The following is a 27,089-nucleotide window of genomic DNA, read 5'->3' as shown; positions in this document are numbered from 1 at the left end:
TATTTGGTAACACTTTATTTTAGTGTCCCTGTTACACAGTTTACAGTTAGTAGTAACAATAGTCCATTATGCAACTAACTAAACCAAACCTAACATGGACACCTTAAAATAAAGTGTAAACTGTGATGCACTGTGTATTCTGACATCTTTCTATAAGAACCAGCATTAACTTATTCAGCAATTTCAGCTGCTCATCTGTTTGATCTGACCACACGGGCCAGCCTTCGTGCATCAATGAGCCTTGGCCACCCATGACCCTGTCACCGGTACACCACTGTTCCTTGCTTTGACCACTTTTGATAGATTCTGACCGGGAACACCCCACAAGAGCTGCAGTTTTGGAGAAGCTCTGACCCTAGCCATCGATTTAGTGCTTGTCAAACTTGCTCAAATCCTTACGTTTTTTCCATTTTTCCTGCTTCTAACACATTACATCAAAAATCAGATATATTTGATGAATAGAAAGTTAATAAAAACATTTATTTGAAACATATTTTTTAAAAAATCTGTTAAGGTGTAAAAGTCTTTACTGTTACTTTTGAAATAAAAGTATTATTTATGTCTTAATAAAACGTTTGAACGGTATAGTATGCAACTCCTTAAGCTTTTGTCGATATGAACTATTTTTTTAATGTTCAAACATTGTTTGTAGATTTTTCAGGGCCATATAACAAAATGCCATTTAAACAGGAACAGCACTTTCAGATGCATTTTGTCATGTTATTATGCTGTTACTGTTCCTGACAGATTATGATCACTGTTTGTACAAATAGTCAATCCGCTGCTTTCCTCTACTCTCAAAACAGCTTTCATACAACTGGAACTGGAATTGAAAGACTTTTTTTTTTTTTTAAACATAATGTCCTCGTTGCACATTGAGGCATTCAGATTTACACAGAACACAGCAACCTGTCATAACCTCCTCCAGCATTAACCTGGTTTTCCCAGAAGGGTTTCAAACCAGGCCCAAACATGCTTTGCCTCTGTTTTCTGCAATACTCATTGCATTCCATTTCTTCTCAGCCTCAGATGTCACGGACCGCTGGCTGAACATCTGATGCATATGGCACACTTAACTGGAAACAAGTTCATCTGATTGGTTGAATTCTACAGGATTTCCTTGAGACACGTGTGTCGGGTTCTTTAAAGGGTTAGTTCACCCAAAAAGGAAACTGATGTCATTAATGACTCACCCTAATGTCGTTCCTCACCCGTAAGACCTCCGTTCATCTTCAGAACACAGTTTAAGATATTTTATATTTAGTCCGAGAGCGTATCTATATGCACACTAAACTGTCCAGAAAGGGAATAAAAACATCATCAAAGTAGTCCATATGTGACATCAGTTAGTTAGGTTTGAAAACAAATCCGGAAGAGAAGAAAATGCTGAATAAAGTCGTAGTTTTTGTTATTTTTGGTCCAAAATGTATTTTCGATGCTTCAAGAGATTCTAATGAACTAACTGATGTCACATATGGACTACTTTGATGATGTTTTTATTCCCTTTCTGGACATGGACAGTATAGTGTGCATACACTTAGATGCGCTGTCGGACTAAATATAAAATATCTTAAACTGTGTTCCGAAGAATCATTTTTTATTTTTGGGTGAACTAACCCTTTGGTCCGCCCGGAAAAAAAGATGCCTTGAAGCCAAACCCCTCATGGAAGAAGATCATATTTACAACTGGGAAAATGATCGCTTATTAGGTTCAACTAAATGCTGGATTTTCAAAAGTATGAGAAGGATGTAAAATTTGCTGCATACACTCTTTAAAATGACATTCACACACCCCTAAACATGACACGGAACAAACTGAACTGTGATTTTGGCTAATCAAAGCTTATGGAGTCCAGACCTGCCGTCAGTCTGAAAGTTTGACTGCACAAGACTAAATTCTATTAAACTAATTGCCATTACAGAGATGAACGAAATCCCTCCACTTCAATCCCTCTTTTGCTTTTGGCCAACCTCATAAGGTTGTGGCATTTGCTGAATGGATTTACGTAAATTCCTTCAGGTGGTTATCACTCGGATATCACAGATTTTGCTTCAAACATCAGTCTTCTGAAGCGTCAGAGCTTGCGAGCTGCCATTCAGCTTCGAATCACGCATGGAAAAGGTTTGCATCTTTTCCCCTTCAAACATTTAGTGAATGTTTTAATCAGTGTGGAGACAGAAAATGAACATTCTTCGAGACCAGTGGTTTTCAAACCTGTCCTGGAGGCACTTTTGAATGTCTCCCTTATCAGACACACCCAGTTTAGTTTTTGCAGTCTCTACTAACGAGCTGAGCTGAATCAGGTGTGATGAATGAGGGAGACACACAGAATATGCAGGGCTGGAGAGCCTCCAGGACCACTGCTCTAATACAATTAAATGGACACCTTTATTTGAATTGTGACCACGTCCATACTGTCTGTTCTGCTGTACACCTTATGCAGCATCTGAATAATCATGAGTTAATATGAGCAGCATTAATATTCATAGAGTTCATCCTTTAGTTAAGAGTTGAGAGGAAGCTGATGAGGTCATTGGCGTGCGTCTATGAGTGTGTGCGAGTATGTCATCCCCGGCTGTCAGGTGAAGTCATTCTATGTAATTAGATCTCAGGTAGACTTGGAGACCGACGTATAACTCCAAGGAAAGCCTGACGACATGCCAGAAATAGCACCCTTCACTTATGACAAAAGAGGAGGGAAAAGACATCTATTGTCCGTACCATCCTCGCTTGAATTCTTTCCTTCTCACCCTTCCACTTCCTCTTCACAAGCAACACCTGTAACATCAAATATAGGACTCAAACTGCTTTCTCATTCACAGGGTCCCTACATAGTGTTCACTGCTGCAACACTGTATCTATAGATGTTAACTTCAATTTCACACCATATTCCTGTGTAAATAAATATCACTATAATATAAATGTGCTTATGGTTGCAAATATTACACGCATGTGTATTACATAATTCATAGAAAGACTTATGATTAGATTATATTACGTTTATATGTTTATATCGTATTACGTTTATATCGCATTCTCTTAATCTTTATTATTTTTTATTAATATAAATATTTATAAATTCTTAGAAATATTGGTAGCAGTTTATTTTACAGTCTCGTTGTTATGTTACATGTACTTACTAACAATTTTAATAACAAAAACAGCAGTCCATTGATGTAACAAAACCATCTTCTGGCTAGCCAATATTTTGTAAAACAACATTTTTGTTAGATAACATTTTTTATTTTGTAATTAAACTGGATTACTTGTCATGGTTTTTGTTTGATATTCCTTTTAGAATAATTGAATTTTGTAGTTTTGGACAATTAAGAATGTTAACCTTATTCAACTAAATGACACTGAATTAGTTTACTGAAATATATGTTAATTAAATTTAACATAAACCAGTTATGTGAAACCCGTTGACATAAAAAAAATAAGTAAATCCAACATATCATTTTTTGGAGTGCACGCTGTAACAATGACACATTAAAATAAATTACAATTTATTTTACAGTGTCTTAATTACATGCAACTAACCTTTAACCAAACCCTAATCAGTACGTACATGTATACAGTTAGATAGTTAATTATTATTGCTCAGTACTTAAATGTATAATTACACTTAGGTGTACACATCACAATAAAGTGTAACCCTTTATTTTAAGGTCTCAGTGTTACAGTGTAATAATACACTAAGTACATAGTTATCATAATTAAATACATGAACTTAATATAGGGTTGGGGTCTACTTTAGGGTTAGTTGCATGTAATTATGCATCATTTTGCAACAGTAACTAGTAACTACATGTTACATGTGTAACAAAACACTGTAAAATAAAGTGTTACTGTAACACAAAACACACTTGTTTCTCAGGGCATCTTCAATGCACAATGTACCCAGCCATCCTACACTCTAAAAATTATATTATTAATACGTCATAACAACAGGTTTTTATGTTGCTTTAACTCTTTAAAATAAGTTACGCAAATGTTCGCAAAAGTTATTACACAATATAAGCTACTAAGTTATACAAGATTCAACTCATTTTTTATGTCAGTTTAACGTAATTTAAGTTAGACATGCAAGTTAATTGTACTTAAAAACTTTATGAACAACGAAACTTGTTTTTTTACAGTGTATTTTTCTCTGTATTATTTGCAAGTGGACTGAACATATTCAGAGCATATTAAGTTGAATATAGCTGAATAGCTGAATCCACACTGCAGTCCACCTTCTGTCTCTCTCAAATGAAATAAAAGTTGTATCATAAGCATTGGCTTCTGCATTGGAACCGGCACACCAGCAGATCAGCACCAATCTGTGAATTTCCTGAGAAGCTAGTACTGGAAACAATCCTTCTATCTTACATCTCATCTGATTAGAAAGATCTCAATGCAAACAAAGCGGCAAATCAAGGGCCCTTACATTGAACATATCACCTCAGAATGAGTCATTATACATGCACTTGTAGCCATTAGGTCTCTCTCAGAAACATGCATGCATTATGCGATTGGAATGAGGTTGAGTCTATTTCTCCTACAACCTTTTTAGTGACACTAGAATCTACATACAAGTTAAATTAGTATTAATTAGTAGCACAGACCACACAATTGGACCAATCGATCCGCTCTGATCTCAGTGCTGTGCACTTGCACTTTAATTAAAATGTCATGATTTTTTTTAATAATCTCATTCCGTTTCATTTCAGTTAATCGTGGAGCTCGAGATTAGCCTCACATACAGACAAAAACACAACAAATGTGTCTCACTTCACACAAGCAAGCGACTGTCTCACACACATGAAAAAACTAGTAAGTGTGCTACTGTGGTAAATGTATTCATCGCACAGACTGATTTTTTCACAAAACGTGCATCATATATGACAGCCCTTTTATTGTGTCTTATGTGTTTACATGCTCCTTTCAAATTAACAATGTACCATCTGCAATAATAGCACTGAATTTATGCTCTTGGACCGCAACCACATCCATCTGTTGTGCACAACACAAATCAATGCTATGTAAAATGTTTCTGTGTCAGATGCCAGGCATAAAATAGCAAGAAGCAAAAAAAAATATGTTTCCCGTGCTCCCATTTCTACAACAGACATTACATGTGTCAATGTTCTTGCACAATATTGCAGGCTAAATCAAGCAGGTCTTTTACCAAATAATGAAAACAGATGAGAAAGTTTGTAAGAACACAGATAAAAGAAACCACGGCATGTCATTATACTTATTCGTTGTGTTTGTGTGTGGATCAAGCTTGTTTTGTGGAGACATCACAGGGGATATTATAATACAGATGACTCATCCTTTTGTGATATTGAGATTGCTGTATGCAGAGTGTTCCATAGCTGTGTATGTGACATGCACACATGCTCCTCCTCCTAACAATATGCTTCTTTCTCTATAGGCACACTGGAAGCAGAATATGTGATACCGTGATGGTGTGCCTCTAGTTCACTGTCGACAGGCAGCATCCTTAGAGAAGATTTCAAGCTTGACCCTTTAATGGATATCTGGCCTCCCTTTCATCTATGGTTTTACTGCTTTAGGATAATTAAAACAAGATTAGATTCGAAGAGACCACCGGCTCCGCTCCTGCATCTGTTTAGTAAGCAAGATATTAATAAGCGAATGAAATGACACTCGGCTTCCCTTCCGAGAAAACTGTTTCTATAAAGTTTCAAGAAATTAAGCTCAGCTTTCCTGTGCTAATATATTTTCTATTAAGGGAAAGTTTACAGGACAACGATGAATTAAAAGTGTTTTTCGCATATAGACGAAAAATGTTGTAGATCCACGAAAACTACTAAAAATGCTGTATTATGCTTCCAGGCCAGTAGTTGGCAATATCATTTTGTAAAGAAACACTATTACTGTTACTATATACCCGGCGTAATGCGAGTGCAAGTGTTTTTTGCTAGTATAATTTTCATGTCCAGCGCTATAGATTTAATCAATAAATAACATAATTTCAGCATATTCTTTCAACTTAAATTAAAAAATAACTTTAAAAAAACTCAACATTTCATGCATAATCCTGTTAATTCAGTTCAGAATTTCTCATATTGGGTGTCTCTGTCGACCTCTTGTGATAAAAATAATAATATAACATGATATTTCAAGACTCCTGCCATAGATAGCTAGCCTAACGTGGTCATAGTCAGACTCTAGTCAGAATCATAGACAGTAAAAGAAATGGACCGAGCGACCCCATTGACGTCAACGGTGAAATAATGAAGTCAACCTAGGGGCACTCACTTCCTGATGGCTGAGCGAACTGCGCAGGCTCAGACTGAGCTTGACGACATAGATGTGACGTGAACCTCCTGTCTGACAGCTGTAGGTCTTCTAGTAGTTGTGGAAAGTGAAAGCTGAATCACGTTGTTAAAATATTTTCTCCCGTTGCTTTTGGCTCACTATGGGCTTCTTCCCATTCTTCTCCCTTGACTTTATCAGACTTTATGTCTCCACGTCCCCCCGACTGTCTCATAGACAGTAAAAGATTGCCTTCGAGCGTCTCCTCAGGTCTATACGGTAATTTCTTAACTGTGCGACAGGGTCGCGTTGGTTATGACGCAATAGTTAGCCTATTTTTACAAAAACAGCTTCTACGGGGCAATAGTGTTAGATACAAGGTAACGGAGCCTTTTATAGATTGTCGTGTTTCTTTAGAAATAAACAATGGACAAATGGAGTCTTTAAACGTCTCAGATGTAAAGTTATTCACTGTCAAAGTGACTCAAAAATGAATGGGAGTCAATGGGATGCTAACAGCAGGTGATGGCTTGGTTAGCAATGGCCGCCCCTATGGGTGGAACGCTTTCCGAGCGCTAGATTACCCCCTTGGTCTGATATTGCTCCATTGGGCTGTAATTATGGGGCGTGTTTCAACCGAACCAGGAAAGACATCGATTGGATAGACCTACAACCAATCAGAGCAACGGAGGAAGTGATGAGCGACGTGTACGTGTAGTAGTCAACAGAACTCAACTGCACGCACACTGGAAGAAGTAGAAGAACAAGATGAGAGTAAACAGTCTTTGCCGGTGTTGTAAAAATAATTCAAGGATACACAGAGTACTTACCAACATGATCATCATTTTTGAGAGAAATAGTAAAGGTGAATATATACGAACAAGTTCTCCGTTTAGGATTAGAACGAATTCAACCCAAGCACTCTTTGGTGACGTGGATGATTACGTTACTGTGGATTATCTGTCCATTATCGTATAAAGCCCGCCCTGACAATTTGATTGGTCCGAACAGCTCTGGTTTGAGCATAGTTGTTCCACAATGGATCAAGACCAGACCAAACTTCCCAACCTCAAATGTTGAGGGCGGTGCTAAATTCAGCTGGCATCCAGGCTAATAGATAGCTCTATATAGAGCAAATGCACTCTTCTACTGGGTCCTAACGTTAGTTCTTAAGTTAATCACTTCAGTATGCATTCAGATAAACATGTAGATATTATAAAATCATTTTTAGGGGTAAAGTTTAGTTTTAATTTTGAGCATTTTTTAGATTTTCTATGTATACTGAAGCATTCCATTAAGGGGGTCAAATTGATCCACGAGGGACTGATTTTATATTATTAAACTCTGATAAATTAAAAAAAATCTTACTCAAAATTAAAAAAAAAAAAAAAAATTTTATTAAAAATTGAAATGAATCTGGGGTCAAAATGACCCAGGGACTAAAACAGACTGGAACTACATGTTCATGAAACGGTTTTACTGCGCACTTTCCAGCCAAACAGAATCGAGTACTCAGACAGACCATGATACAAAAAACATTTCATCTAAAACAGACAGCAATCGATTGCATGACATTAGAGGGGAGCATAGCCAAATAAGATGGTGTAGAGTTATTTGACCTGACCGGATGAGAATCAGAGAAGAGCAGTGCCGAATGCTTCAATCCGCTCTTGGCTCTCATGCTGCTATCTCTGATGGCAGACCCGCTTATTCCTGCTGGGCATGTCGGCAGGTGAGAATTCAGCCAAACCGAACAGTGGTCCTGAGCCATGTGAATTATCAAAGACCAAACCATGCTTCTAGCAAACAGTCCTTGGGTATCTGGGCTGGATACATTTCATAAGCAGGTAAAAAGCTTTTTATGACAAACATGCGTCAGCATCGAGTGTTTCAGGGGGTCTTTTAGAATCACTAAAGCACAGATGTATTCACTGTTACAAGCACCACGCAAATGCACCCTGTGACACGGGAAGAACCGTAGTCTAAAAGGAGCGTGGGCACTGGGAAAAGGAAAGGGGCTTCTTTATGAAGTTTGAGCACAGTCTAATGGCTCTTATTGTGTGGCCTCCGCAACACCTTACAGCTCAGGGCAACAATTACTGACTTTTCATTGAACTCGACATGAACAAGGCTGTACCTGCCATCTTTTATCTACTCCTCCAAAGATGAGTTATTCAACAGTTGCAGACGGTTCTGTCTACAACACGCCTTTATCTGCTCAATGTGTGGCACAACGTTAACTCTTATCCGATGGTTCTATTCAGTTCAGCAATATAGCTCTTCTGGATTTATAAAAAGATAAATGCTATATGAGGAAACATTTGTGAAAACGGCATCTTGAGAGATTGTTTGTGTATGTGTTAATGGATTATGAAGGCTAATACTGCACGGAAGATGCAAATGAGCTCTGACATCATCAAAGCCACGTACAAACGCTCTGTTGCCACCTCAAACGTGAAAACCAGAAGAGAAAATATGAACACTACTCACATTCCCACTCTTATCAGCAGAGGAAGTGTGTTTTAGTCAGAGAGCACTTGCGCTGCCTAAGACGTCATAGCAACAGCTAAGGGTGTAAACCAAAGGCAGTGTGATGCTCTCTAACAAGCTGTCACACACACACACACACACACACACACACACACACACACACACACACACACACACACGCACACGCACACACACACGCACACTAACAGATTAAACAGCCTCGACTTCTCTTGCGAAAAAACATAATAAGGACAGTACATTTATAGTCTTACACCATTTTAAAAAAAACAGTGAGTTGATACATTTAAAAAAGAATGTAACTGACAGTAATACAGCAAGATTTGCTACTTATATCAAAATATCCAACGGTAGCACTTTTTTTTTTTACAGTCTTGTTCCCATGTACATACTATGCACTTACAGTAGTTATATTACCTGGGTAATAATTAGGTGCTAACCTTGCGCTGTCATGTTTCTACAGTAGCCTTAAACGGATAAACTGGTAGTAGATAATTAAAGTCACAGTTCCAATAACGCAGGACACTAAAGAGATCCTAAACTGCAATGTCCTTAATGCAAAACACCAGAGATAGAGCAGACAGGAAGGGCGGCTCATAATTCTTGCAGTATAGGAACACCTGTTCAATTTCTCATTAATGCAATTATCTAATCAACCAATCACATAGCAGTTGCTTCAATGCATTTAAGGGTGTGGTCCTGGTCAAGACAATCTCCTGAACTCCAAACTGAATGTCAGAATGGGAAAGAAAGGTGATTTAAAAAATTTTGAGCATGGCATGGTTGTTGGTGCCAGACGGGCCGGTCTGAATATTTCACAATCTGCTCAGTTACTGGGATTTTCACGCACAACCATTTCTAGGGTTTACAAAGAAGGGTGTGAAAAGGGATAAACATCCAGTTTGCGGCAGTCCTGTGGGAGAAAATGCCTTGTTGATGCTAGAGGTCAGAGGAGAATGGGCCGACTGATTCAAGCTGATAGAAGAGCAACTTTGACTGAAATAACCACTCGTTACAACTGAGGTATGCAGCAAAGCATTTGTGAAGCCACAACACGCACAACCTTGAGGCGGATGGGCTACAACAGCAGAAGACCCCACCGAGTACCACTCATCACTACAAATAGGAAAAAGAGGCTACAATTTTCACAAGCTCACCAAAATTGGAGGGTTGAAGACTGGAAAAAATGTTGCCTGGTCTGATGAGTCTCGCTTTCTGTTGAGACAATCAGATGGTAGAGTCAGAATTTGGCGTAAACAGAATGAGAACATGGATCCATCATGCCTTGTTACCACTGTGCAGGCTGGTGGTGGTGGTGTAATGGTGCGGGGGATGTTTTTTTGGCACACTTTAGGCCCCTTAGTGCCATTTGGGCATCGTTTAATGAAGCAACATAAGAAAAGGGGAGGCCAAACATGAAACTCAATTTAACAAATAAACATTTAATAGAAAAATGCCACAGCCTATCTGATCTTTGTTTGTGACCATGTCCATCCCTTTATGACCACCATGTACCCATCCTCTGATGGCTACTTCCAGCAAGATAATGAACTCAAATCATTTCAAATTTGTTTCTTGAACATGATAATGTGTTCACTGTACTAAAATGGTGGGATGTGGTGGAATGGGAGCTTCGTGCCCTGGATGTGCATCTCACAAATCTCCATCAACTGCAAGATGCTATCCTATCAATATGGGCCAACATTTCTAAAGAATGCTTTCAGCACCTTGTTGAATCAATGCCACGTAGAATGAAGGCAGTTCTGAAGGCGAAAGGAGGTCAAACACAGTATTAGTATGGTGTTCCTAATAATCCATTAGGTGAGTGTATGTTTAAATTTACAAAGTGAAGATGCAGTGTTATTATACACTTGATTACTTTTTTAACTCCTGTGCCTGAATAATTCTTAAACCTACCTGAAAAACCTGAAAAGCTTTTTTATTTTTTATTTGTGCTATTTCTTGTAATTTGGTTATCTGTTAAAAAAAATGCTAAATCAAATCGGATTGTAATCGCATCATTTAATTATTATTATTATTATTTTTTTTTTTTTTGAGGAATTGGAAAATATTGTATTGCTAGAATCAAGATCATATCATATTGTGATGAACCATCTGCTTTACACCCCGACTTAATGCAATACAATGAATGATAACAGTCTTGGTGGAACTTTATATCTATAGTTCATCACCTGAAACTCGGCAATTAAATAGCCTACATATTTTTTTAAATGAAGTTGAAATAATACTTTTCAGTGTACTATTAATTTCTTTATGTATAAAACATTTTTAGTGAGGAAAACATAACGGAGCACATTTCTGATTAATTAATTTGTGATAATGAAATACATTTAGCGAATTCACACATCACATTCTGTGCATTTTTTCAGTACATGAAAATCAAACTCATGGCCTCCGTTTGATATTTTATAGTCTTTGAGAAGCACTCAAAAAGTAAACAGCAATTAGAATCAGATTAGATTCATTTTCACAAGCATTTTAAGTGGACAGTAGTGAAACGGGGCAAAGTAGATGGACCTTCTCCTCAGTATGAGGGGTCCCACTGTAATTTTCCAATCAAAGGACGAGCTATGTTTTCCAAATAGCCGGAAATGTCTCATAATCTACACCCTTCAGGCTTCCAGCTTCATTAAGAAAGGAAATTGACGTGAATCTGGAAATGCAACAGAAAGACATCAAAGCACCCACTCTGCAAAATGAGCAGCAAACTCCTCATTAGATATTCACAAATCTCCTAGGATACGGCCCGCCACACAATAATCACCAAGCAAGATTGTTGCCTGTATTGTAAATGCATGCAACAGTGACGAGAGCATCAGCCAGCATAAGAGGATCCGAAGCCATCTCCGAGCTCCAGCAAAGACAATCAGCATTCCTTGAAATAAAACGGCTCGAGGGCTTCATTTAAGGTTGCATACTGTACTGCAAGTACACGTGAAGATATTTCTGTGGTATAGGAGAGAATTGATACAGGGTATGGTCTACATGTGGGAGAGGAGACACAAGAGGAGGGCAAGAGAAGACGACATAGTGCTGCAGTGAGGTTTGTGCCAGTTCATTGCTGTCACAGCCCACACATTCGGCTGATACAATCGTTGAGACACCAAATGCCATGAGAATGTCAGGCTCGCTTTTTAAAGAGACGCTAAGCTCAGGAGCACGCAATCAAAAGCAACATCCAATATTCTACACCACAACAAGAAGGGGAAAGACCGCACACTTCGAGCGGAAAGCATATTCATTTGATTATTTTGGTCTAGAGACGAGTAAAGATTAGTCACAGTGAGTCGGGGGTAAAGATGATTAAAAACTGTGTGATAGAACATATGCACAGCCTTTATACTTGCCAGGATGCAATCTGTGCAAGAGCAAAAGCCAGCATTTTCCTTAGTGATAGACTTTGGGTGCTTAAACTAACATTGAGTAGAATTACATAGCAGCAGCAGATTTACAATATGATGTTAATTCAGAAATCCAAAAGCAGCTTTCCACCTCTTCACTTGATGCAAAAGTGATGCAAAGCAAATGCATCTTTTGCAAAAGTCATTAAAGAATCGCTTGGCTTTTTACAAAGGATGTGAACGCATCATGAGATACCAAGCATTGTATTAACTCTTTCACTGAACTGATTAGACTGAAATTAATTGTACATTACAGTGGCTGATTCATAGATCAAACATTCTCTGGGTAATGTTTCACTGAATACCTCATTTGCGATATTTGTCTTTTTTCTCTATTCACACTAGGATTACATGTTGCCACCGGAGACAAAAATGATCTTTGATTTCCATAATTATATCTGTGGGTCCCTTTGATCATGTTCCACCCATTGCTATTGTTCCATCACTGTGGTGAAATCAAATGCAACAGAACAGGCCAACATCTGCTACTTACACTATTCTACCAGAGAAAAATGAGCCATTATTTGGTGTTAGGAGGGAAAAGCAAAAAAACAACATCATGTTATTATTTAAGAGGCTTTTTGTTTGGTAATTAATTCACAAGCAGACTGCATTACAGGTTGATCATAATCAAATCTGTTTTAATGCTTTACAAAAGCAAACTGAGCTCAATAAACGGTTAGAGTAGTGTACAATGCAAGATTGGAAACAAACCAAATGGATTATAATAAACTATGAAGCAGAACTGCCAAGGTGAAAACAAATAAAGAAAGAAAGAAAAGAAGAAATCACAAGATCTATTTCAGGCACTAGACAGGCTTTTCTTCACTCCACGATTTGCTCTCTGCAATCAAGTGGTCCCCAATCAATGTTTGCCCATTTCATTTTTGTTCTAGACACTGTGCAAGAGTCTAAGCTTGCTATCAGCTATAAATACAAATTTTTACTGAGATTTGTTTTCTAAATTACTAGGATTTTGCCCCTCATATGCAATATGCAAAATACGATGTGGGTCATCGCGCCTGGCCCACCTTTACAGGTACCCTGCCCTGCACCATCTGTGGGCCAGCGGCATCGCTCTCTCCACTCTCCTCTCCTTCTTCCCTTCCAAGGCACCAGCGGGACTATGCCGAGCGGGACCGTCCTCCTTCCTGAGCCAAGTCAGGCCTTGGCCACATACCTGAACAAGACTTGGGTGGCTACAGCCGGTCATCAGATGGGCACCCCCCTTCATTGATGTTTCATCAATTTAAGCCCATGACACCTCGGGAGGGCTTGACAGCAGATCCAGCGTCCTGGCTCTACCCCAGCTGACCACCACCCGTCTCTGCTGTTGTTGATCCTTCCCCAGGTTGGCTCCGCCACCGCACATCTCGCTGTATCCAGATCCATCGGGATGCTGTTTCTGCCTGTTTGGTGACATTGGCTACCAACCGCTTCCTGGCCAGACCCTCGATACCCAGTACTCCAAGGGTTCTCCAGAGTGACTGCCCAGCAAAGCCCCTGCAGCCGACCTCCACGGGCAGGTTCCAGGCCTTCCATCCGTTTTGCTGGCTTTTGAGGACAAGGTCTTGGTATTTTTTGAGCTTACGCTCCTGTGCCTCCTCCATCCTCTCTTCCCAGGGCACTGTTAGCTCTATGAGCACCACCTGCTTGATACCTTTCGACCAGAGGACAATGTCTGGTCTAAGGCTTGTGTGGGCTATTTCTTCTGGGAATTTTAGCTGCTTTTTCAGGTCGGCCCTCATCTCCCAGTCATTTGCTGAAGCCAAGATCCCTCTACCCTTTCGTCCTGTTGCAATGCTTTCTCCTGGCCTGACGAAGTGGATAAAGTTAGGCCCGTTAGAAATCTTCTTCACCTTCTTCCTCGCCTGCTCTACGCCATCTGCCAACTGGGCTAGAATCTTGTCATGTCGCCACCTAAATTTCCCATCTGCCAAGCCTAACCGACACGATGAGAGTACATGCTCGAGGTTAGCTGTTTTTCCACAAAGCTTACAATTGGGGCTCTCTGCTAACCCCCACGTGTGGAGATTTGATGGAGTAGGCAGAACATCATACACAGAACACATCAGAAACTTTACTCGGTGTCCTTCCATACTCCAGATGTCCTGCCAGGTCAGGGCCCTCCCTCGTACTCCCTCCCACTTTGTCCAGCTGCCCTGTTTCTTCATGGCTACAGCCTTGACATGCCGAACCTCCTCTTCTGCCTTTCGAACCTCCATCTGCACCATAGTACGCCGCTTCTTTGGGTCGGCATTGTTCCAGCTCACTCTAGTGGAGCAGCCTAGTCCAAGTCTGCCCTGGGCTACTGTCCCCACGATATCTGAATGATGCAATCGGACCTCTGCCTCTGTCAGTGCTCTGCTAGCTGACCACTTGCGGCCTGTCCTGACCACAATGCCTGCCTGGCGTACTCTTTCGTCTTTGCTGTCTCGCAGCATCATGGCCTGACGCGTCTTTGTCGCCTTAAACTCCTCCACCACTGATGTCACAGGCAGCTGTAGCTTGCTGCCTGTGCTATACAGCCCGATGGAGCAAAAGCTTCTTGGGACCCCCAGCCATCTTCTCAGGTAAGTGTTTATCTTCCTTTCCAGCCCCTCGACGGTGGATACAGGTACCTCATTAACTAGCAGAGGCCAAAGCAGTCTAGGGAGGACCCCATGCTGGTAACCCCAGGCCTTATACTTGCCAGGCAAGCCGCTCTTCTCCAGTGATGTCATCCAGGTGTCTGTTTGGATAAGCATCTCCCTCACGCTCTGCCTATCATTGAGGTCTGCTCTGAACCACTTCCCCAAGCTCTTTACTGGTTTTTCTTGGACCGTGGGGATGATGGTATCTCTGATCTTGAAGCGGAACCGGTTCTGTATACGCCCCTTCCTCAGGACCAGGCTTCTGGACTTTTCAGGTTTGAATCCCATCCTTGCCCACTCGGTGAGCTCGACCAAGTCTTCCAGGATCCATCTGCCTTCGGGTACTGATTTCGCTGTGATTGTGAGATCGTCCATGAACGCTCTTACAGGTACCTGTTGGCACACTCTAATTGGGCTTAGCCTCAAAAAGGTCATTCAGTGAGCAGACACTCTAGCTGGAACCCGAATCCTGAAATGATTAATTACTTGCAATGACAAAACATTTGAATAGTGGCAGAAGGAGAGAGCTGTTTGGAAAAGAAGAATCAGAGGAACACACAAGAGCTAAAAGAACTGATATGGACATTTGAAGGGTATGAACCTAAAAAAACTCTTACAGCGGTGCAGTTTCATTAAGTAAAACTTAACAACATTAAAGGGTTAGTTGACCCTAAAATGATACCATAATTTATTCACCCTCAAGTCATCCTAGGTGTATATGACTTTATTCTTTCAGCCAAACAGAATCAGAGTTACATTATAAATCCTAGCTCTTCTAGGCTTTATAATGGGAGTGAATGGTAACCCAAAAAGGTGCATCCATCCATCATTAAGGGGGTTAAAAAAGGCCTCCTGAAGTTAAGTGATGCGTTTGTGTAAGAAATATTATATATATATATATAACATTATGAACTATAATCACTGGCTTCCGGTAACGGCCATATACCCAATTTGGTTAAAACACCAGTCACAAATTAGAAGTCATAAACCAGAAATTCGACATTTCGAGCTTCAGTTTGTTGCCCAGCCCTATTCTTTTGAACCGTGAGAGGCATCTACTCTCACCTAAGCTTATCCTATACCTACGTCGAGACAGAGGTCACTTTTCCAGAAGGAACTCGATTTGCGTATGACCGTTACCGGAAACCATGTGATAGTAGTTTAAAAAGTTATAAATATGGAAGGCCTATTTATTAAGCCCCTGGAGCAGTATGGATTACTTTTATGATGAATGGATGAGCTTTTTGGAGCTTAAAAAATGTAGGCTCTATTAACTCCCATCCAAAGCTTGGAAGAGCAAGAATATTTTTTTATATAACTCTGATTGTGTTTGGCTGAAATAAGAAAGCCATGGCTTGAGGGTGAGTAAATTATGGGATAACTTCATTCGAGTGAAGTAGCCTTTAATAATAGCAGATAACCAGTGGTCATATAAAAGATGTAATTCATCTTTCTTATAAATATGGTAAACATTTTCAAAAGATGTGGGTGATGCTAAACCTTTTGGGTGGCAAACACCGATGACGTTTTTTGTGGTTGGAGCCTATCTGGCCGCAGAAAATTTTATTTTTCTGCCTTTGAATGTCAGAATTGGAATGCAAAAAAGATTCTTGATTTTTATAGAAAATAAATATAGTCAAAGATGCCCTTTGAAGCTAAATGCAGATGTTTATGACTGCAAGCCATTAGACAGACTGGACTGACGAAACCCACGGGATAATTTAACGTAAACAATAGGTCTACATAATATTCACATAGGCAGTTAATATGGAACATAATGTAATAGCAGTAGTTATGGCATGAAATAATATTTAAACCTATAACATTTTACATAGATAACATTTAAACATATAACTTTACCTCACAGTTTTTTCTCGCAAGTTTATCACAATTCTAAGGACAAAAGACAATAGCGAGTTTGTATCTCGCAATTCAGATTTTTCTTCTCAGAAATGTAAGATCTAAACTTAAAATTACCTTTTTTATTCCTTTATTCCATGGCTTCCAAAGACTAATCCTGCAGAACTGCAATGCTTTAACACAGTAGGATTTCACTTCTTGGGTAAAATAAAGAGTGAGAGAAAGTGAGAAAGTTGGAGAGTGAGAGTGAGAGAGAGAGAGAGAGAGAGAGAGAGAGAGAGAGAGAGAGAGAGAGAGAGAGAGAGAGAGAGAGAGAAAGAGAGAGAGAGAGCGATGGGGGTTATATTTAGACAGAGGCAGCGCATCAGGTGCAATGTAAGATGTCTGAAAATGGAAACAGCTCCCAGGGGTGAGAGAGCTGAATCTCGGGCGCTTTCATTATTTATTTTGTATCTAAGGCGTTGCACTGGGAAAAAAGAAAAAGAATCGCAGGAAGAGTGCTGACGTCCCTGTAGTTCCCATGTTAATGAACGTGTCTAATCAACAGAGCTCATGAACCTTTCTGCTCCCCAGTCAGAAAGCGCATGCATGCCTGAGGAAGCCATGCCTGGAAAGCACACTGTGAAAGGCAAACTAGCACACTATGCTCACATAAAACAATGCCAATTCACAGCATGGCACGTCTCATTGTAAGTCAGATAAGTGGTTCATGTACAAATATTCCCCTTATACCAAAATGCAGATTTTTTTGTCATCACCAGTGTCATGCCAAAGGAGACAATTATTTATTTGCAATGTATAAAGCATGTTAAAACTGATAACCGACAACAGTGGGTATCCTATTGCATCTGTTTCCCACACCACCATGCACCCGCCCTTAGTTCTGTTGCTTAACAACACTCATCACATGAGAGCTGCTCTATATGAATGCATATATTTTTCCTTACTTCCCTTGTAAAGACTCAAAAAGATGTGACCCCACAGCAGATATTGAAAATCTGGTTACTATCCACCTTTCTGTGCTCTGGAAACTTTTGTAAAGATAAATGAAGCGTGGTCATTTGGCTGGTGACGCTCCAAACGACACCATTAGCCAGCAGGATGAACACAAACATGGAGATTGGCAGCGCCCTGCAGTTTCATAACTAGCCTCTGTCTCAGACATGATGGCTGGGTAAATAATAATATTCTCCTAAGTGATCAGAAGTGTCATCATCAGCAGAACCATTCAAGGATCATTGTTTTGCTCCAGTGGAAAAAAAAAGGCTAATGCGAGCAGTTTATCAGAAAGTAAATAGCCACAGGCCTTGTGTGATATTAAAAACATGAGGGAAGGAAAAACAAGGGTCATTCGAAGGCAAAAGTCCACCATATTTTATGAGAATTTTTTATCATAAAAGCAACTTAGCGTCACAACATTACTAAGAGTAATAGTTTCATTTTTTTTGTTTCTTATTTTTTTATATTTATTTATATTTTGAGTTCATGCTCTCACCAGCACCACAAATTCTATCGGTCTCAGTGAGAATATGATTCTGTGCTGTCTCATAGCAACCTAAAAATAGAACTGTCCCTATTATGCTATATATGACTGAAATGGCTAGAGCAAGTTATGGGTGTTTAATTGCTATGCAAACTCTGACAATAAGCTGTGGGAATGCTGTCATTAGATAGATAGATAGATAGATAGATAGATAGATAGATAGATAGATAGATAGATAGATAGATAGATAGATAGATAGATAGATAGATAGATAGATAGATAGATAGATAGATAGATAGATAGATAGATAGATAGATAGATAGATAGATAGATAGATAGATAGATAGATAGCAAATCGTCACTACTTGCATAAGAATGGGCATTTGAACTGTTTAATCAAAAGAACAGGTGCACTATTATCACCCTAATCAGTGCTATATGCATCTATTTTACATCAAATAATTATTTTCTCTTGTTAATGACACAAGGCATTGTGGAGACTCAAATTGTGATTTTGACAGTAATTTAAATTAGTATCATTTTTTTGGCTAATTATTATAAATAATACCACACACACACACACGCACGCACGCACACACACGTGTAGTATTCTTATATTATTATAATATGTCAGCACATCAAATCCAGTAATCAGGTGCAATTTGTGCACAAGCCTTCTTATTCTTTGAATATTCATCTAAGTGTGCACCAGTCTATGATACTGATTTGAATCCTAATCCTAAGATTTTTTTTTTTAGTTTGTTTGTGCTCATCATGACAACACAGGTTCACACCAGAACCGTTTTATTTTTGTAGATTCTGACGTCAGTCAGATTCACGTTTAATTCACGAAGTGAAAAAGGGAGAAGTTATTTATAACCTCAACGTCTTAGTGTGATCCTTGGGTGCGCAAACAGGAATGTAGCGATTGGACTGGTCTCTTGCGTTCAGTAACAAAAGCGGTGGGGCTGGAGCGTCGTTGTGCCTGCACGACAGGACTGAACCTAAAATAGGACAGTTCTGTTGAGTCTGAACTAAATAACTACACGAGCTGTGAGGAGAAACTATGCCTCTCCACAGCTTCTAAAATATTGGAGACCGTTACCGTGGACTTATTCTACAATGGTAAACCTGTGCGTCAACCAGGTAAGGAAATTAATTAACTTCATCTATGTGGGTGTCAAACTACCTGACAAACGCATTTAACATTTAGAATATTTTTAATATATGTTGCCTATTTAATGATTATGATGCAATATGTTTGCTAATAATGTTCAACGAAATTCAATTTTAGAGAACTCGTAATCAAACGGACACAAATACGTTTGAGATCCAGATGGACTGACCAAAGTTGTGATTTACACAGATGTAGATGCAACTGGACTAATAATTATAACTTATAGAATTACGAGAACAGGTTTTATCTTCCAAGCGCGCGTCGCAGATGTTTACTATTTCCCACATGCTCTCAGGACCATGGACAGTGTCATATCGCAATCGCAGTGATTACATGAAAACGCAAATATCTAAATAAATCTCTATAGGACACGATACATGTTTAATTCATTCGCACTTAACCAAAAACGCATTATCAGTCAGTCCTTTCATTCCCTCATACTGTTCCCGTGTTCAACAATCAAATGCAATCAGCTAACCCTGATAAAAACCCTTCCAGGGATTGAATAACTCGCATTGCTACATTTAATTTTAAAGGGTTATCATATTTCAAAAATGGTCTGATCTGAGAACTGGACATTTCAGGACGAATTTATGGCGAAGAGACTTATCAAATCAATCTAAACATACAAACACAATATAGAAGAAAACAGAAAACGCGCAATTAATTTATTTAATAACGTCACTGAATCGATTTTCTATTTTATCCGTTTTTTATCGTTACAGGTGTAACTATATACACATTCAGATAAAACATTTAAATACATCGAGATAACGTCATTTAAGGATTCATATAAGAAAACACATTTTGATACTCAGCACAAACACATTTCAGAATGTTTGCAAATTCAAAGTTCCATTTGCACCTGATCTACCTGTCAGTTCAGCGTCTCTTCCAATAACTCATCCCTGCGCATTCAGGCTGCCACCTGGTGGCTCTTCAAAACAAACAGGCTATAGTGATTTCATGCAGGGTTAAACACATCAGCAACACCTTTCCTTATTTCTAAAATGTAAAGTGTTGACATGTGACATGGAAATGTGTCTGGGATCTGCTTGATGACTGTAGCAGCAGTGTGCTCTTGCCTTGCAGGACTGAGGCTGATTTAGGTCCAGTCTGGGTGATGGCTGACGTGCTGGAGATCAGGACGGATGGGAACTCACTGCTGAAAGCAGTATGGCTTCGCCGTTTGCGCCTTACAAGGCTTCTCCTGGAAGGTGGAGCCTACATCAATGAAAGCAACGATCGTGGAGAGACACCACTCATGGTGGCCTGCATGTCCAAACACTCTGACCAGCAGAGTGTCAGCAAGGCAAAACTTGTCAAGTACCTTCTGGACAACAAAGCTGACCCTAATATTCAAGACAAAGCTGGAAGGACAGCCCTCATGCATGCATGCAGCCACAGGGCAGGACATGAGGTGGTCTCACATCTACTGACCAACGGGGCTGATCCGAGCCTGGAGGACCGTCATGGATCCTCTGCTTTAGTCTATGCTGTCAACGCAGATGATAAAGAAACCTTAAAAGTTCTCCTTGATGCCTGCAAAGCCAAAGGCAAGGAGGTAATCATCATTACCACTGACAAATCACCTTCAGGAACCAAAACTACCAAGCAGTACCTGAATGTTCCTCCGTCTCCGGAGTTGGATGAGAGGACATCTCCTGCACCATGTGCCTCACCGTCAGAGATAGACCTTCATACGTTGCCATCTCCCAGCAAAGAGGAGGAAAAAGACACTGTATTCAATTTTCAAACAAAGTTTAAGTCAGCCTCAAACACAGCAGCCAAACTTCCCAATGGACATACTTCCCCCAGTAGGAAGCCAGTGAACCCCAAGCGGGCTCGTCTACCCCAGCTGAAGCGACTACAGTCAGAGCCCTGGGGTCTGATTGCCCCCTCCGTGTTGGCGGCAGCAAATGAAGTGAGCAAGAGAGCCAACTCAGATGAAGATGTTGTTTCAGGTATTAACGGTCTGAGCCTGTCTAAAAGAGGCACTTTGTCCCGGCATAACAGCGTGGACGGAAAGGATATCTTGTTTCCAATGGTGGGAGATCAGACCACAAAAATTTCTCCAACTTCATCCCTTTCGGCATCTTCCAAGGCCTCCTACGAGAGATCGCTGGCACAGCACCAACCCCTGGCACGGCGTAGCACTGTCCCTACGGAGCAGGAGGGCTCAGGAGCAAACGTGGGGCCAGCTAGCCTCAGAGACACACTGCACCGGCGGCGACTGGGGAATGAACACTACGACTCAGACTCCCAGCTGTACTCAGATTCCAGCATGCTAGACTCTCCTAAGGCACCCCTAGAGAGAAGGAAGCTCAATACATCCCCTCTTGCTATGCTTACAGGCTCGCGAGAGTCCTTGGACAGCAATCCCAGTACCTCTTCCCCTAGCACAACCAGATGCAGAGCACCTGGCCTACTGGAGCGACGCGGCTCTGGAACGTTATTGCTGGACTATATATCCCACACCCGCCCAGGTCACCTGCCCCCACTAAACGTCAACCCCAACCCTCCGATTCCAGATATAGGGGCAAGCAGCAAACCCTCATCCCCACTTGCAGCAGGCATCAGACCAATAGCTCCCGTAGCACCCAACTCACCAAAGAGAGGCAACCTCAGGACGAAAAAGAAGCTTGTGAGAAGGCACTCTATGCAAGTGGAACAGATGAAGCAGCTTTCAAACTTTGAGGAGCTCAACCATCAATCATGAAACTCAGTCTATGTAGATGTAGCAACTTTAACATCATTAATATATATGTCTGAGATTTTGGGGTAATAAAACAGGTGGTACCTGTAGTAGAATTTAAAAGTAGTTAGTACTGAATGTAGCCATTTAGGGCAAAGGGGTATTATATCACGAGGTTAATCTACTTGTTAGTTTCAATTAGCAAAAAGGCCATTTTTGAAAAAGCAACTGAAAACTAATATATTTATCTAATGCCTACCAGAGGAAAAAAAAAAATTATATGTAGCCGGTGCATATAAAGCTTATTGTCTATAAAAGGTTCTATAAAAAAAAATTCTATAAAAGATGCAACCTAGCTGTTAAAGGTTAGTTTAGATTTAATATATGATGTAACATTATAGCGTAAGCTTATACTGTCACTTCCTGCCATCCACAAAACGGTTTTTCAAAAATACAACAAAGCAGTACAATTTTCCATTCCACAACAAAGGTAGTGCTTGTCCTCTTAAAGAGAAGGTGAGAGAGTGTGCTATTATTCTCGTGCGTATGAAGATTGAATCTGACAGTTTGACTACAGCTAGTTCTAAGCAAACAAAAACAGAGACAGAAATATCTGTATTTCTTCAAAGTCTAGACATCTCTCAATGAGATTCATTAAAGCAGACAGGAGAGTGAATGCAAAATCAGACTGTCAAAATGGAGCAGAGAGGTCACCAGATCATACCCATTAAAAAAAAGCATTCAACTGGCTCCTGATTAAAGCTGGAAGTCCTGCAAGAAAAGCAAATCAAGTTGAGATATGTATAGCAAGAGAGAGGAAATGCACGAGAATTTTTCTCTGATCACTATACATATAAAATGCTAACTTTTTAATGTTGATGTTAATAATGCCTGTGAGCAGATGTATAATTACATGCATTCCTGATCTAGATTCTGTAAGAAATACTGACCATCTGTGAGTTAATTATAAGGAAATCTGTCTCTTGTAATGGATTACATCTTACATTGATTGCAATAATAGAGGCAACATTGCAAATCTAATTATGACTTACTCCTTAACGCAAAGAAGATTTGTATAGTCATAGAGCCCTTAGTAAACCTAGCTAGGTTGGCAGTCATATATATTATATAGTCATATATATATATATGTATGTGTATATATATATATATATGCATGTGTATATATATATGTATGTGTATATATATATGTATGTGTATATATATATATATATATGTATGTGTATATATATATGTATGTGTATATATATATGTATGTGTATATATATATATATATATATATATATATATATATATATATATATATATATATATGTATGTGTGTATATATATACACACACACACACACACACACACATATGTATATATATATGTGTGTGTCAGTTTGTTCCATGATGAGTTCAAAAGGTTGAATGTTTGTAGCTAATTAGTGTATAGTGCCTTTGAAGGAGAGCAAAATGTGTTCTGCATCACAGATTACTTTTAATAAAATATTATTGAGCAGCATTTTAATTAGAATATTAGAATTAGTTTGCTGCAAGTGATAAATCACATGACAAATATAACAATGACAACAATTGACAAATCACTAGGTAATACTTAATCATAACATATTTATAAAAGGTCTGTAGCAGAACATACCTTGTGATAAACCAATGACTATTGTACAGACAAATGTTAACATAGGTTTATCCATTTGTCAGCCAATGTTATGTGGTAGAACTAATGTGCCCATGTTACTTTTTGTGCAACTGCAAAGTGCTTCAGATTCATTGCTGCTATAACTTGTAATAGCCACTTATTAGCCTGCATAAGGCTGTCAAATAATATATGTTCTGTAGTACTAGAGTTAGCTGGCTAACTCCTCACTAATTTTCCCTGGGTTAAGACATAAAACACAAGCAATCAAACAGATGCATTCAGCCTTTTGGTCTGTGATTATCAAATACGTTTATTTCAATAATAATTATAATTTATAACTGCTGGTCCTCAAGCAATTCAGTAGTAAAAACCTGAACATAAATAAGCACATTTAAATTATTAATAAACCCCAAATGAGACCATGTGAAAAGGTTTTATCACAACTGTCTTATATGAAAACTGTGAGGCATACTTTTGGTTGCGCTCATGTTTACATTGTTTGATGCATAGTATTTTTGTATGTAGTATCTTGTATATTTTGAATAAATGTCTGTATCAATCTGTACAATCTTTCTAGTCATTCTAATCACAAAGTTTGCAACTTCAAATGATCGTAAAATAACCTGTTATTTTCAGCAGTAGGTTCAGCAGAACCCATCGTTGCAGCATTCTGATCCCCATAGTCTATCTGCGTCCTTCTTCCACTCATTTAGATTAGTAGTCACTGTGGACAAAAAGTAGAAATATGTTGGTTAAATTGAGTGTAAATCTCAAAGGAGTAACAACACACAGACAACTCATATGATCAAGTAGACCCGTTTTTTTCCCCAGATCTAATCCACTGTAAATTGTAAAGTCATTAGGACGCTTAATAAAGTACATTAAGGGATTATAGAGGATCTTATGGTGTATTCTAGGCTAGAATGTGTAGTTTAGGCTAGACATTTGTGTTCAGTTGTGAACAGATGATACCAGGATGTACATGGTAAAGACAGAATAGATGTAATACTGAAAAAGAAAACATATCTCTCAGCTTGAACCGGCATTGGTCAAGACATGCTAACCATTTCCACATAATTCTCTGTAAACTCTGCTTACACTGACTCTTGTGTGTGAAAGTCTGGATATCCTAGGCAGGGGTTTTCAAAATGTATGATGCAAAGGGCCCTAAAATATAATATTCCTGAAATCCATCTATCTTTTTTTTATGTATGATTGTTCTAAACTGTTAGATAAATAGTAAGTGTGACATTATAAATACAACATATTGTTTACAAAATGAAATTGACTATACTTAATGTTGAATGTATAAACCTGAAGAAGAACCTTTTCAATCAAAAGCGATTTGTTTAAGAAAGTTAACACAATAAATGCCTACAACCCCAGCGATCAAGATGGGGACTATAGTGAGAAAAACCCAGCAAAAACATACAAATCTGGAAAGTATACAGCAATAAAGGAGAGAAACATGCTATGATATACTTGTTGACTAAGCTGTCTGCTTGGTTTTTCATAGTCTTCTAAAGCAGCAATTGCATATATATATATATATATATATATATATATATATATATATATATATATATATATATATATATATATATATATATATATATACACACACACACATATACACATATATATATAGTAATGCAATGTTGGAAGTATAAACATTTTGTGCAACAACATACGACAAATGAACTAAAAAATGATGACTAGCTGTAGGAAATTCTAGTGTTACACGTGTTAGTCATTGAACCTCAACCAGAAAACTGTATCACTAAGTGTAATAATGATTTATTACTGACCTCTAGTGGGCATACAGTATTCGCATCTCTCCTCTCTTGATAAACAGAAAACAAATAGGGTGCATAAAATGATCTAAATGTGACACACATTTGGCATTTTGGTTATTTTTTTATAATTTATAATTCACTTTGAAACATGGAATATTAGTCAGAATATTACATTTGGATATATCCAAATGTAATATATCCTTAATATATACTATATTAAGCTTTATACACTGTCTATTTTAACTTAATAACAATGTGTTAAATAACCCTCTCTGAACTAAAGCTTCCAGTAATGCAAGGTGACAGCTAATTTAATTATATTATACAACATATTTACTAACATTACAGGCTTTACCTCCACCAGGTGGCAATATAAAAAAAGTATTTACAGGCAACAAATGTATATGGCTTGATTTCATTGTAAATTTAAGTGGAGAAGGATATAGGTGTACATACACATAAAACAATCAATACAAAATATGCTTATTATTATAACTATAAAATATTTTTTGTTAAAGATTATTTTTTTATATTGTTACATTCCGTTATTTCAGTCCTACTGTCATTATAAGCACACGGACTGTTGTACATAAGTACACAGCAGTGATTCAGTTGTGGTGAACCAGCTCATGCTGTGAAAATAATTGGAAATTTTTTTTTTGTCTGTGACCTAAAAGTTGACTACTGTAAGCAGACAAACACTGTAGAGTAAACAGTTGACTGTGAACTACGCGTTTCAGACCTCTGAATGATAACAGAGGTCATATTGACATGTAGTTCAGTGGAGCAATATTTGCATGTTGAATTTCAGAATGACAACCTTGACTTGCACGACAACAATACAGACATAATAAACACGGAAAAGGATAGTGGTGTTACTCAATCTGTTTCCTTGTCAAAATCACGAGAAGCATTGAGGAATTTACATTTGAACTGGCCTAGATCGCCAAACCTGAGACAATTGAACTTAGGTGAGGAAACCCACTAACTCCATCATTTCTATTTAATTATACAGTTAATTAACAAAACCTAAAGTTACATATAACACATTTTATGTTGTGAATTTTGTGAGACAGAACATAAAAAAAGTGTATTTGTCAACAACTCCTCAGTCTTTAACTCAGACACTTGGGATGAATCCGAGATCGCCACTCAAACACTTTTGCCCACCAGTTTACTTGAAGGAATGAATAGCGAATTCTTTGTAGCACGGCTTCATTGGCATATCAAAGCACTCACTTTGTAGGATAAAATGATTGCACTCGATAACGTTCACCAAGCTGGTTTCGGACACCACTACAAATGCCTAAAGGAGTAACCGGGACCATTTCTGATTTAACCTAGCTTTGGCACCTTGAAATGACCCGCAGCAGCTCTACAGCGCATGCGCACAATCAGACTGCGCAGCACCTCCCATTCATTCACCCAGTATGGTAACACAACCCAGCTAAAATTAGCGGAGCAGCTCAGCAACATCCAGACAACGGACTGTAAAAGGTTATCTGCCTGTCTGTTACTTATGCCAAATAGCACAAATACAACACTTCCAATCCGTTTGAATGCATATTTGGAAATCCTTCTAAAATAA

General features: G+C 38.8%; 1 protein-coding gene and 1 long non-coding RNA gene across 3 annotated transcripts in view; one reads left to right on the top strand and one right to left on the bottom strand.

Moving 5' to 3' along the window:
* Positions 1-2,547: 2,547 nt before the first annotated feature.
* Positions 2,548-27,089, bottom strand: part of LOC137042976 (uncharacterized) — a 25,215-nt gene continuing 673 nt past the window's right edge. Inside the window, exons 2-3 of the long non-coding RNA XR_010898399.1 lie at positions 24,329-24,429; positions 2,548-2,779 (exon numbers count right to left, since the gene is read on the bottom strand). This is a non-coding gene — a long non-coding RNA (uncharacterized lncRNA). The remainder of the gene's footprint in view (positions 2,780-24,328; positions 24,430-27,089) is intronic.
* On the top strand, positions 19,088-23,154 carry ankrd34c (ankyrin repeat domain 34C). Of its 2 annotated transcripts, none has more exons than XM_067419824.1 (2): positions 19,088-19,320; positions 20,444-23,154. In XM_067419824.1, exon 2 carries the CDS (start codon positions 20,475-20,477, stop codon positions 22,068-22,070), a length of 1,596 nt encoding a protein of 531 aa, XP_067275925.1. In that variant the 5' UTR covers positions 19,088-19,320; positions 20,444-20,474; the 3' UTR covers positions 22,071-23,154. The 2 variants fall into 2 exon arrangements, with proteins under 2 accessions (XP_067275925.1, XP_067275926.1); XM_067419825.1 differs by having other exon boundaries at positions 20,426-23,154.

This window comes from Pseudorasbora parva, chromosome 16, assembly GCF_024679245.1.
Source record: "Pseudorasbora parva isolate DD20220531a chromosome 16, ASM2467924v1, whole genome shotgun sequence".
NCBI lineage: Eukaryota > Metazoa > Chordata > Actinopteri > Cypriniformes > Gobionidae > Pseudorasbora > Pseudorasbora parva.
This window is presented reverse-complemented; position numbering and strand designations above follow the sequence as displayed.

Coding starts and splice junctions, on each gene's coding strand:
- ankrd34c (XM_067419824.1), top strand. CDS start 20,475: ATGGCTGACGTGCTGGAGATCAGGACGGATGGGAACTCACTGCTGAAA.